At 40.7% G+C, this 12,640-nt stretch overlaps 2 protein-coding genes across 2 annotated transcripts in view; one reads left to right on the forward strand and one right to left on the reverse strand.

Moving 5' to 3' along the window:
- Nucleotides 1–109: 109 nt before the first annotated feature.
- On the forward strand, nt 110–5,875 carry serpinc1 (serpin peptidase inhibitor, clade C (antithrombin), member 1). The gene is made up of 8 exons (XM_056447283.1): nt 110–224; nt 1,050–1,411; nt 1,484–1,699; nt 1,940–2,077; nt 3,072–3,290; nt 3,378–3,552; nt 4,606–4,673; nt 4,747–5,875. The coding sequence occupies exons 2-8, from the start codon at nt 1,055–1,057 to the stop codon at nt 4,924–4,926; spliced, it is 1,353 nt and encodes a 450-aa protein (XP_056303258.1). The 5' UTR covers nt 110–224; nt 1,050–1,054; the 3' UTR covers nt 4,927–5,875.
- zbtb37 (zinc finger and BTB domain containing 37) overlaps nt 5,150–12,640 on the reverse strand; it is a 9,244-nt gene continuing 1,753 nt past the window's right edge. The window contains exons 2-4 of the mRNA XM_056447282.1: nt 10,929–11,902; nt 10,627–10,726; nt 5,150–10,403 (exon numbers count right to left, since the gene is read on the reverse strand). Of these exons, the coding sequence (XP_056303257.1) occupies nt 9,882–10,403; nt 10,627–10,726; nt 10,929–11,872 (1,566 nt within the window). The 5' untranslated portion in view covers nt 11,873–11,902 and the 3' untranslated portion in view covers nt 5,150–9,881. The remainder of the gene's footprint in view (nt 10,404–10,626; nt 10,727–10,928; nt 11,903–12,640) is intronic.

The following is a 12,640-nucleotide window of genomic DNA, read 5'->3' on the forward strand; positions in this document are numbered from 1 at the left end:
TTTACAGTGATTGTTTTGAACGGATTGCACATTACAAATCCTATTTGCTTTGCTTGTGATTGACCTAACACAACCAATCAATAGCTCAAAGGTTGTTCTGAGTAACTTTAGACACTCTTTAGGGCACTGACCTGTCGACAGAACAGTGTTTTGCTTGACTTTGCTGCTTGCCTAGGTAAAACATAGCTCCAAAACTAGTCTTTAACGAGGAAAAACGACACCAGGTAAGTGAAAAACATAAATGTAAATCATCTTATTGTGTATCTTAAGAAAGAGCAGTTTTGTCGAAATGATTGTGCAAAGTTGTGCTTATATTTCACAAAGAAGTTTTCACTTTGGACAACTCTAGTATAAAGTGGATCGGTTTAAATTAAATACAGATTTAACTTTTATTTGTGACTAGAAAGCTAGTTAATCTGGCAGATTGGCAAAGAGCAAACCTTTTTTCCAAAATCCTACTTGTCTTCTGAATTCGCAAAAGACATTGGCTGTTTCTCAATATGAGATCTTGTGTTCAGTTCAGTACCAAAACTCAAGACTCCACGAATGGAGGATGCATGAAGGTTTCTAGGTGTGTTCTTGATATCGGGGATTTGTCAATGCAGACTTGAGCGTAAAACTTGCTCAAACTCCCAGAAGTCATTGCGGCTGATTCTGAATAAAGAAGGTGGGAAGCGCAGCATTTTATACCTGTTTAATATCAAAGTTCAGAGATATGACTTATTATGCATGTTATGTGTATTAAAAAGGGGCAAAACAATAAATCGCTGTATGAAGGCTGCAGTGTTTAAATAAATTTCCATTAAAATTGCGTAAAGGTCAAGTGACTATCGGGAAGAGTGCAGCATCTCATTTCTCATAGGATGCGTTTTGTTTTCTCGCGGCCTCCCGAGTTCGTTCTTCTGAGGTGACCTGGCAAGACTGCTCTCCGCAAGTCCGTTCTCTGCGTTCTTAGAATTGAGAAACAGCCATTATATTGCATGATTTGCATAGCCACTAAAATTTGTACTGATCTACTTTCCCTGAAATGGTTTCTCATTGCACTTTAGGCAGGATGAAGTTGTTGGCATGTATGTGGGCTTCGTGGGCACTTGCCTTATGTTCGATCCATGCAACCAAAGATATCTGCAACGCAAAGCCCAAAGACTTACCCTTGGAGCCAATGTGCATCTATCGCAACCCGGATGAGATCCAACCAAACAAAGAGCCAGAGAATATCCCACCTGGAACCAACGCTCGAGTGTGGGAACTGTCCAAAGCCAACAGCCGCTTCGCCCTCTCGCTTTTCAAGCAGCTTGCAGAGGGCAAATCCAATGATGAAAACATCTTTCTGTCACCGATTAGTATCTCAACAGCTTTCGCCATGACAAAGCTAGGGGCTTGTAACACAACGCTGGAGCAGCTCATGAAAGTAAGGTTCAGTAGTAACTCTAAAAATCAATCACTTGAGCAAGTCAACAGTTTCTCTATCTTTATCATGTAGGTGTTTCAGTTCGATACAATAAAGGAAAAGACATCAGACCAGGTCCACTTCTTCTTCGCCAAGCTGAACTGTCGTCTGTACCGCAAAAAGCATGAGACAACAGAACTGATCTCTGCAAACCGTTTGTTTGGAGACAAATCCACAACTTTTAATGAGACCTTCCAGCACATTAGTGAGATGGTCTATGGAGCCAAGTTGATGCCTCTCGATTTTAAGGTTACATTTTTATAAATGTCTTTATCAGTGGTGTTCCTGTTCCTGAAAGGCCACTGCTCCTATTTGTAAACCAACCTGAACACGCTAGTCAAGGTCTTCAGACTGACTAGAAACTTTTAGGCAAGTGTGTTGGAGCTAAACTCTGAAGAACATTGGCCCTCCAGGAGCAGGTTTGAACACCCCTGATCTGAAATATCTGGTCCATGGCCCTGTACTAATCAATCAGGTTTTGACCTCCAGGAGAAAGCGGAAGCATCAAGGATGACGATAAATGAATGGATTGCGAACAAGACCGAGAACCGAATAAAAGATACCCTGCCAGAAGGTTCAATAGACACCAACACCATATTAGTCTTGGTGAATGCGATCTACTTCAAAGTAAGTGAGGGTACAAAGATGTAGTTCTTATTAAAGAGTAAAATTGCACTTGTGGAGTTGTCCAATCCTGCATCCGCAGAGCCTCCGGCATTGATGCACTAAAACCAACTAATCAAGATCTTCAGCCACTGCTCCATTAGTTTAATCTTTTTTAAAGATTGACTATTACTTTATATTAGTTAAAATACTAAAGCATGACATTAGGAATGCCAAGCTTCAATACACAAGTAAATCAAGAACTGGTAAAATGTGTATCTTTATTGTCATTTAAGTGGCTTTGGATAAAAGGTGATAGACACATTAACAAGAAAACTACAGACCACAACCTCTAGTGTCATGTGCTATTTTGCTTCTTGAGGCCAGGAGATTGAAGTTTAGCTGCACAACTTTTACTAACTAGTCTCCATTACACTCACTGTGGTAAACCTTACTCCTGTCTAAGTCATGACTGCAATATAACCCCTCCAGATGTACTTGCATTACTCCGAGTAGGATTCAATCTGGAGTCTCCAGTAAAGGATGCTGATGTACCTGTACTGACTCTATTCATGCCATATGTCATGTATAGTATCAGTAACATGACTGGTGTAGCACTGTATGTCTAACTCCACACATTCTAAATAGAACTGGTCGGGAAGCAAGTTTGAACCAAATGTATCACCTGCTACATACCAAGTTTAGTTCCGGAGTGCCACTGTCCTGAGTTACGCTATATCCCTAATCAAACAGACCTGAAAAATAAAATGTGTCTTTAGTGTTGCTTGAAAACTAAATGGCAGGTGTGATTGATTAGAGATGCCACTAAACTGTTTATTATAGTGACCCTCAGTACTTGCCTACCCTTGTACCATAAAATATGTGGTTCTGAATGCAGCTCTAAAATTTCCAGGCAGGTGTTTTAGAGGTAACATTTGTAGAAAAGAGGCCCTTTAAGGTGTAGGATTTGGTATTCCTGACTCGTGAACCCTGTTACAGTATGTTTTTTGCATTCCAGGGGCAATGGAAAAACAAGTTTGATAAGCAAAATGTCATGAAGTTAGACTTTCATGTCAGCCCAACGCACAAATGTCCAGTCCCCATGATGTACCAAGAGAAGAAATTCCAATATGCCAAAATTCCTGAGGACAAAGTCAAGATCCTTGAATTGCCCTACAACGGTGGGGATATCACAATGGTGCTCATCTTACCCATTGAAGGCGCAACCCTGTCGGAAGTAAGTCTACTATAAACAGTATACACAATGTTCTCCTTTTAAGATCTTAATCTGTCACCATACATAACAAAACTGAATCTATTTAAGGTGGTGGCAAATATGAACCTCAAGAAACTTGTCGGCTGGCTCCATGCCATGAAAGAGACCACAGTAGCTGTGCAGATTCCTCGTTTCCGTGTTGAGGACAGTTTCAGCCTCAAAGAGCAGCTGAAGAAAATGGGCCTTGAACATCTTTTTAGTCCAGCGAATGCCAGTCTCCCAGGTACATTACTCTGTTTTGGTAATATGACCATGATAAATAATGGTGAACAAATCTGATGCACTCTGCTTGAAGGAAGCTAGACTCATTCAAACCCCCTTATGAGTCTACTTCTGAAGAAAAAGACTATAATAGGACAATAATAGGACAAGAGGAGGTGGAGGGATGCAGGTAAAAACCGCTAGCTGACACAGTCCAATGGCTACTGCTTATATACAAACGTGATAATGATTGACCTGCCTGAATGATTAGGCTACCCCTGAACCTATGTTGTGAACTTCATTTGTCATAGTTTACTCACCCCCAAGTTTTTTCCCAATTTTTATCTCTCCAACCAAAAAGCTTCATTAGAGTCAGAATTAGGGCTGTGCACTTGAATGATCGGTTTTGGCCTCCAATGATTATTGAACTTGTCTAAATAGATTAATTATTGCATCATATCCCACCCCTTTCCAGCAGATTACATTAATTCCTCCGCAAAACTCAAGTAATTAATGTGTATTTACTGTACATGGCGCATTTATTGTGTATGTTCATGCACCCAAAAGCACTACACAATCATGAAGGGGTCTGATTTGGAGGCCATGGGTAAGGGCCGACGTAGGGAACTTGGCCAGGACACCGGGCTTACACCCCTACTCTTTACAGGAAGTGCCAAGGGATTTAAATGACCACAGAGAGTCAGGACTTCAGTTTAACGTCTCATCTGAAAGACAGCACTCACTGACAGTATAGTGTCCAATTCACTATACTGGGGCATTAGGACTCCTAGCCCCTGCTGGCCCCACTAACACCAAGTTTCACATGAAAAAAAGTAAAATCATGTGACATGACTTGCAGCATGGGACTTGTTTGATTTATTGAAGTCTTTGGTTCATTCACGTTTTTAAAAGTGCGAGATGAGCAGAACTGACAAGATCATCGTTTAGCTAAATGTGAGCACTTAATTTGTCAAATACATGCAAAAACCTCCCATTTACTTTGGTTTTCTTCTTTGAAATGTATAGGTGTAATATCAACATTCTTAAACACTATTATTTCACTATGTTGCACTAGGGATGGTTGCTGATGCTGAAGGACCCAACTTGTTCATCTCCGATGCTTACCATAAGGCCTTCCTTGAGGTAAGATTATTTAAAATAGTTTGCAATATCAGGTGTCATGTTCCGAGGTGGGTTACACAATTTGTTTCATCAGGTGAACGAGGAAGGTAGTGAAGCTTCTGCCGCCACAGCGGTAGTTGCTACTGGACGTTCCCTGAACATCTTCCGAGAGCAGTTTGTTGCAGACCAGCCTTTCCTACTGTTTATTCGTGAGTCCAGTATCAATGCCTTGATCTTCACTGGTCGAGTCGCAAATCCATGCAGGAGCAGCTAATATGGATCTGGCACTGAGGACAATTGTTGATCGTCCTTGTCTAGGCTGCTTTATTCCTTCCATCACCCCTTAAAAATGATTTTTAAAATTGGTCCCAATATATCCATTTGTTTTGTTAGTTTTTTTGTCAGTATACCAAGCAAGCACTGGCAACAAACACAGCAATAGGTTGGGTAGATGATTTGGAAATAAAAGGAGGCAAGGAATAGGTACAGACACTGAACAAGGATAAAACAAGTTTATTTTTTTTCATATTAGAAATTTGGGTTTAGCAGTATCACACAATCTGGGCTTACATAATTATACATTGAAAGAACATAATTAAAAATCCTTCACAGTTACACTTAAAGTGCTTTATTTCTATATAGAAGAATGGACTTGACACACTGCCAGTAAGGAAACGAAAATAAACATAGTGGTTATTGTGAAGATGGCATTCACATTATTAACGATTAACTTTCTGATTCCTGTACCATTTTAAATGCAAATTTGAAGCAATCATAAACGCAGATTAATCTCAAATAAGTAACTATACCTTTAATTGCCTATCAATATAATTTCTCAATTCTTAAAACATTTGCTATCTTAATAAATATATTGGTCTACTATTAAAACTTTAAGACAACTATTCTCGTGTTTTGGAATTTGGACCTTTTTTTTCCAAGAATAAAATATTTTTTGCTTTATCGTGGTTTTGTAAAAATTTAATATTTTATGAAGTATGGTTTAAATTAAAGTGATTAAATCTTATAAGACACATGGAAAGAACTTTACAGACTATATTGCTTTTGCAAATAAAACAATATAGCATGACAACTCGTAAAAGGTCAATATTTTGGCTTCTGTTGGTGCAAATTTAGATGCCTGGAATTGTCTTGATGTTTGGCCATTACAAAAGACAGACAACATGCAAATAAACAATTTCTACTGAAGGTCAGTAGAAGAACAATGTCTTGTTTCCTTGTACAAAGACTCTTTTGAGGTAAAAACAAAACAATTGACTAGTTTTTTTGTCAATGCATCGCTTGCTTGCTTGCTTGCTTATTCAGACAGACTAAGAGTTGAAATATATATATGTAGGCTATTGAAGTGTCCTTTTCTGAAATGTGTTGCTTGTACAAAATATTTGCTCCAGAGGGACTCGCGACAAGACTGAACAAACTTTGAAGATATGGCTCAGTTTTGTCATTCGGACCCTACCCCCCAAAAAATAACAAAAAACGACTAAGTAGAGACATGCACTTTATCACGTTTCACAAGGCGGACCATAAAAAAAATAAATAAAAATAACCATGAGGTAAATGTGATCACAGAGATAGAATTTTATCCCATTTGCCAATATTATACCTGCCAACATTTGTCTCTGAAAATCCGCGAGACCACGGGGGGCGGTTTGCTGTCGGGGGTGAGGTGTCTGAGTAACACAGCTGAAAACTGGGTAAGTAACTGTACTATGCACCGGATTTCGGGCGGCCGCTGCGATCGGATACTATAGCAAAATCGGCGACCCAGGGGTGTTACACCCTATTCACACAGGGCATCAGCATCAACGCTTCTCATTCACTTTGAATAGTTGAAATCAAGCGTTGCCGAACTGAATTGTGGATCCGTCTGCACCACTTAAGGGGCTTTGCTTGCTGCAGAAGTTTCTCAACTTTTCATGTGCCAACTGAAGCGTCAGCCAATCAGATCGCTTTATGTAAATACCCCAGCTCAGACAGTAGTTGATTGCAGACTAATTTCATTGGCTGACGCTGCTATTACGATCGTGTCAGCCCCAATTTCAGACACGCCCTCGCTCAAGCGTTAACACTGAAGCTCCGTGTGAATCCACATTAACAGGCTGTACAAAAAATTATGGGAGAAATAACAAAATGGGAGGGTGGCAGGAGATGTGACTAAAATACGGGAGACTCCCAGGAAAAATAGGAGTGTTGGCAGGTATGCAATATGCATAAACACGTTTTCCATGTTGAAATCGATTGGTCGTTGTTTGCACAAGTGCATTTTAATTCTGCACCACTTCATCTGGAAATAGGGCGAAATATTGCTTCAATGTCGTTCCATATGTAACTACACATTCAATAACACTGTGTTAAGATTAGACATAATTTGGTTAGGATTGACTTGATCAGTCAACAATTGAACTGCAGTAGATGTATTGTCATATAGAAACATTAAATATTACAGGCTAATATATACACCGTAGCAACACATTTATCCTCTTAAAGCTCGAAAAACATACCAAAGCCAAACACATAATATTAGAATGAATAATATAGTTTAACAAAAACAGACAGGTTGGTCAACCATCAATGTTTTGAAGGTCAACATTAGGGAAACATGCTTAAAAGTTATCATAAGCCCTAAAACCCAAATTAACATGATTAAATTTAGACTGCTAAAAGGTGCAGCTTCAACAATAATCGGAATGACTAATTATAGATATAGATCCCTTGATATTAAATTGCAATTAATTCATTCACATAAAGATAATTTAAGTCACTATCACCCTTATATGTTTGGCATACACAAAACAGGCTCATGCCCCAAATCTAAATTTAAACGTAAAGGCGTTAAAAGAACCTATTTTTTTGATATATTATAACATATTAGATTATGATTATGTTGTTGTTTACAGACATACTCCTCTGGCCTTATCATGAGGTTGCATTATGACAAATAAAAGCAATATCAACATGCTCTTCTATTTACCTGGGTTCTTAACTGTACAACAAACGTGATATCATACAGTTTCAGGATTGTATTTCAATGCGGTTGCTTCTGAGGCATGAGTATTTACATTGAGTGAAATTATTCATGTTTTTTTTTTTCCGCTGCACTCATGAAATATGTTGACCCAAGTTACCCAGAGCTAGAGTTCCAAGTAAGAAAATCCGCTTGGTACAAACCGAGAAGGTCAACACCAAAAGTAAACAGAGAGTTCCTGATATTTGTAAGAAGTGTTTACCTGCTGACCTGTGTTCACAGATGAGAGTAACGGTAAAAGTAAGTTCCAACCTGTGTTTGATATGAAGCGAGGTGCACAAAATCCCTATCGGAAACATCAGTAGCTGATTTTTATAACCATTTTCTAAAAAAAATAATAATCAGTCGCAACCAAGTGTAATTCACAGCCTTATAAAAATGGTAACAGCTTGACTTGCGCTTAAACACCTTTGCTTTTGTTGATCATTCCCGAAACCGCCTCCGTGTAGTTATTACAAGTATAAACTTGTCTAAATATGCATAAGTGACACATGTATATAGATATACAAGTATTCCAAAAACTAAACATAAACACCCCCACCCTTTCTTTAAGTGCCTGATGTAATCTCTTTTTCTCCTGTTCACCCTCCCAGGGGTTTAAGAACTTCCAAGTTTCAGTTCCTTTGGTTACTGAGAGCTTCAGTAAATTTACGTCATAGCACCATCTGGAAACATCTGTTCATAAGCCAAGTGTAAAGGCACTTGACCCCAAAGTTAAAGTGCCTTCCATTAGATGAAGGGAAATCTTAAACTCAAAGTCATTCCGTGGCATTTAATTTTTTTCCCCCAGTCATCACAGACATACGGTTTCCGTTTTCCTAAATAGCATTGACAACCAAGTCCACATTTGGTTCGTCTCCGCACTAGACTCAATTCGTTTGACTTGACACATAAAAGGAAGAAGGTTACATCTTCTGGGACCCCTTCACCCTGCTCAAACACATTCTTACAAACAAAATATCTGTAAAACAAGTTGGTGAGGCTTGTAAATCTCAATGTAAAGAAAAAATTAAACACTGAACATAAAATTCGGCTGAGTGCATCCACACATCTGCGTGCGACAGATCGGTATTGCGTAGTGATGTGAGAGAGAGGTAACTGAGCGGTCTATTGTAGCTTATTTGAGGTTGAAAGATTTCCTGTGTATTATATCACTGTATCGCCAACATTCAGCAGCTGAGTAGTTGAGTTTGGAGATGTATGAAGGCCTTAACGGAAATTAAAAGTAAATAAATATGTCACTGCTATGCTTGACCCTTGTCCTTTACCAGCGTGCCTATATCACAGTATTACTACCTACATTAAACAGTAAAATGACAATGTGTTTCTGGTTATAAACCCAAATATCTACAACTACAACTTCCTTGGGTTGAGGCTAAGTGTGAGAAATGCATTTCAGTTATATGGCAGGCCGGATCGGCACTTAACTTAAAAAGAAACAAAGAATCTTATATTAGGTCAGACCTGAGGGTCCTTAATAAAAAAACTGAACCCGTTTTCCTAAGCTTGCCATGACTGGGGAGCACAAAGTCAAGCCCCAGGTTAATTTATTAAGATTGTCTCAAGGCAAAGTAGCGAAGGACTACGATGTCCTCTCATTTTAAAACGCATCTTCTGGCACAGAGAAGTTTGGCAATTGTTGACGCAATTTCACCAAATCAAAGCTAGAGCTTCTCTTTTTTGTTTATCCTGAAAGATTTGTAGTAGTACAAAAATATAAAAAATCATAACATATATAAAAAGACAGAAAAGACTAAAAACAAATCAAACGAACAAAATTAATCACTGCATCCAGTGGTGTGTGAGGTTGTTGGAGTGTGGCTTGTCTTCATATATTGACGTCCTGTTCAGTTTGTATGGTGAAGGTAGATGCGGTTTAAAGCGGAAATACCATTTATAAATCCCTAGAGAATACTATTCCTAGCAAACTGTTCCTTGCATCTTTGTTATCATTGAAAAAAAATAGAGGATCTTTGTCCAAATGGGACGTGTAAGACTATCCCTTTTTTTAGACCTTTCCTTGTTGACAGTAGCTGAGAGAACCTCCTGCTCACTCAACTTCCAAATTGCAACTTTCAGTGTGGATGTTGGGAGACAAGGGACAGGTGGATCTCAAGAGAGAAGGTCCTTTTTGACCCTGCTGTCCTGTGTCTCCCTAAATTTGTAACATTTTACGTCAAAGCCTTTCAGTCAGGCCCAGTGGTGGAGACTGAAGGTTGGACCCCTTCTCCGAAGGATGAGCCAGCACCTCCACCCCCACTATTGCCCTCAGCATCTTCCTGGCTGGGCGACTCGTCTTCATTCTGTCCTCCACGGGAGGTGACCGTGGTGGTCTCGGGAGAGGCACTATGGGACACCTCCTGTGGGGCACAGCCTGGGTGGTTCTTGCGGAAGTGCTGGTTGAGGATAGCCTGGAATGGGAAGCTCTTGCCACAGACATGGCAATGAAAGGGCTTGTTTCCTGTGTGCTTACGGATGTGGTACTCAAGTTGGTCCTTGCGGGTGTACTTCTTCCCACAGATTCGGCAGACAAAAGGGGTAATGCCCATGTGCAGGCGCATGTGACGATCTAGGCTGCCCTTCTGGTTGAATGACTTGCAGCAGTAAATGCAGGTGAGACGGGGGTTGTAGCGGAACCACCTGTCACCTACCTGTTCTCGTAGGTATTCCTCATATCCTCCCATGTCAAACACAGCTTGTTCTTCTCCCTGTATGGAAAGGGTGAAAGGTTAATGGTCTATTTACAAGATCTCCACTCCATTAAAATGGTTCCTAACTTAGGCACACCACCTGTTCTGTCTATGATACAACTGTAGGGTTTCTTATTTGCTCAGCATTGTGTGCCCCACCAATGTTTATTTGAAGATATTAGAAAAAGTAAAGGGTTGTAATTGTAAACTTTTGATTACAACTATGTTTGGGATGCCCTACCTGTGAGGTGGGATGTCTCTGATCGTCCACTCTTCCTGGAGACTCACTCTTGGCCCTCTGGCGATCAGCCATGACCACAACACTACCTGTTGGACTAAACCTGAAGCAAAAACAAGTACAGGTTCACTATTTATTTTACAAAACAAAACAGAAAATGTGTTATTGGGGTAAGTGAAGTACATTTAAGTATTGTGCCTTGATTTTCCTTATCAAAAAAAAAAATTAACTACATCCATAAGATGCTTATACAAAAAAAACTATTTTTAAATTGAACGTGAACTTCCTGTAGATGCCATACACACCTCTCTGTTTCACTGAAGCTACTGGACGGCTGGGAACTTTTCCCACCTCTTCCTCCTTCCTGCACCAGTGTGCTACGTCCTGAGGTGTCAATCATTACTGTCGGCCCCTCCTCGGCCCCACTGCCCTCCTCTGCTGAAGCCTGGGTCTCTGCCCCCATCCACTCATCCATCCTTTCGGTCTTAATCCGAAACCCATCAACCATTCGCACATTTTCCTCTCCTCCTCTCTCTGCCTCAGGTCCTGTCTCAACATACCATTGCCCGGCTCGGTTAATTCGGAGAATGGGTTCTTTCCCAGATCCCACCTCCTCCGAACCAATGCCACTGTGCTCCACTATTTGAGGGCTCATGGACTCCCCAGGGGGACTAATCTCTCTGACTTCCCTCACATCGCGGATGCTGATCACCCCAGTGTTGCCTAACAAACGGGAGCTTGTGAGTCTGGGACTCAAGGAGCGGGACCCACCTAGTGTCGTCCCACCTCTTCCCGATTCAATGGTCTGGTTGGTGGTCCTATGAGCTCCATTCCCAAGCTCCTCTTCAACATCCGATAGGCTGATTTTAAAGTGGATGCCTTCTAAAATCTGTGTGCAACGATCAATAATATGCTGCATTTGAAGGAAGCTGGCAGCCGTCAGGTAACTGATAATATCGGCAAGTTGCAAGCATAATCGTCCTGTGTAGCAGAACGAAAGGAGCTGCTCGAATACGGTTGGGTTCCGGATGACTGATATGGACACGGTGCTCATCTCGCTCAGTGACATGTGGTCCCTGAAGTAGGGGGAGCTGGCGGCAAGGACCACCTTGTGGGCACGAAAACTGTGGCCCTGAACATTGACCACAATGTCACATAGACGGCCCTGTATTCGCAACTGGTTCAAGTGCGACAGGACGGAGTTGCTGAAGTCCGGAATATCAAGTTGGATGCTTCCTGCTCGTTCCATGCGGGCTGCCTAGTGCGCTGCTTTTCAAAGCTGCTGACAAATAAAAAGAAGTTCAGGTTATTGGAATAAATCCGTAAAGCTTGTAAAATTAATTTAAAATTCAATATAATACAGACATTTTTTGCATTATGACAAAAGATGTGCAATTTCTGTTATAGCCAAGTACTTTCTGTACTATGCCCAATTTATTTTTAATTTTAAATTTATTTTCTTTTGGCCTAGTCCCTTTATTTATCAGGGGTCGCCACAGCGGAATGAACCGCCAAATTATCTAGCATATGTTTCATGCAGCGGATGCTCTTCCAGCCGCAACTGATCACTGGGAAACACTCATACACTCTCAGATTCATAAACATACACAACAGGCAATTTAGTTTATTCAATTCACCTATAGTGCATGTCTTTGGACTGTGGGAGAAATTGAAGCACCCGGAGGAATCCCACACCAACATGGGGAGAACATGCAAACTCCACAGAAAAACGCCAACTGGCCAAGCCGGGACTTGAACCAGCAACCTTCTTGCTGCGAGGCAACAGTGCTAACCACTTAGCCACCATGCCGCCCTCATAAAAAAAAGTGTAGGACCAGCTGACCAATAGTTGATGCGGACATGTTCAGGGAAACCTGTTTGAAGTTTTGTTCGAGTAGCTCTAATTCACAGAGTCCCTTATAGAGTCAACTGGTGCCTCTACAGATGCTTTTCCACTACCAGGCCAAATGGTTCTGTATGTTTAACCGTTTCAATCCAGTCACTATAGAAATGGTTT

This window comes from Danio aesculapii, chromosome 22 (genome assembly GCF_903798145.1).
Source record: "Danio aesculapii chromosome 22, fDanAes4.1, whole genome shotgun sequence".
NCBI lineage: Eukaryota > Metazoa > Chordata > Actinopteri > Cypriniformes > Danionidae > Danio > Danio aesculapii.

What these genes read in the sequence shown, in the direction of transcription:
- serpinc1 (XM_056447283.1), top strand. Translation starts at nt 1,055, where the DNA reads ATGAAGTTGTTGGCATGTATGTGGGCTTCGTGGGCACTTGCCTTATGT. An exon ending in AGCGAATGCCAGTCTCCCAG is followed by an intron (nt 3,553 to 4,605) that starts GTACATTACTCT and finishes ATGTTGCACTAG; the next exon opens with GGATGGTTGCTGATGCTGAA. An exon ending in ACCATAAGGCCTTCCTTGAG is followed by an intron (nt 4,674 to 4,746) that starts GTAAGATTATTT and finishes TTGTTTCATCAG; the next exon opens with GTGAACGAGGAAGGTAGTGA.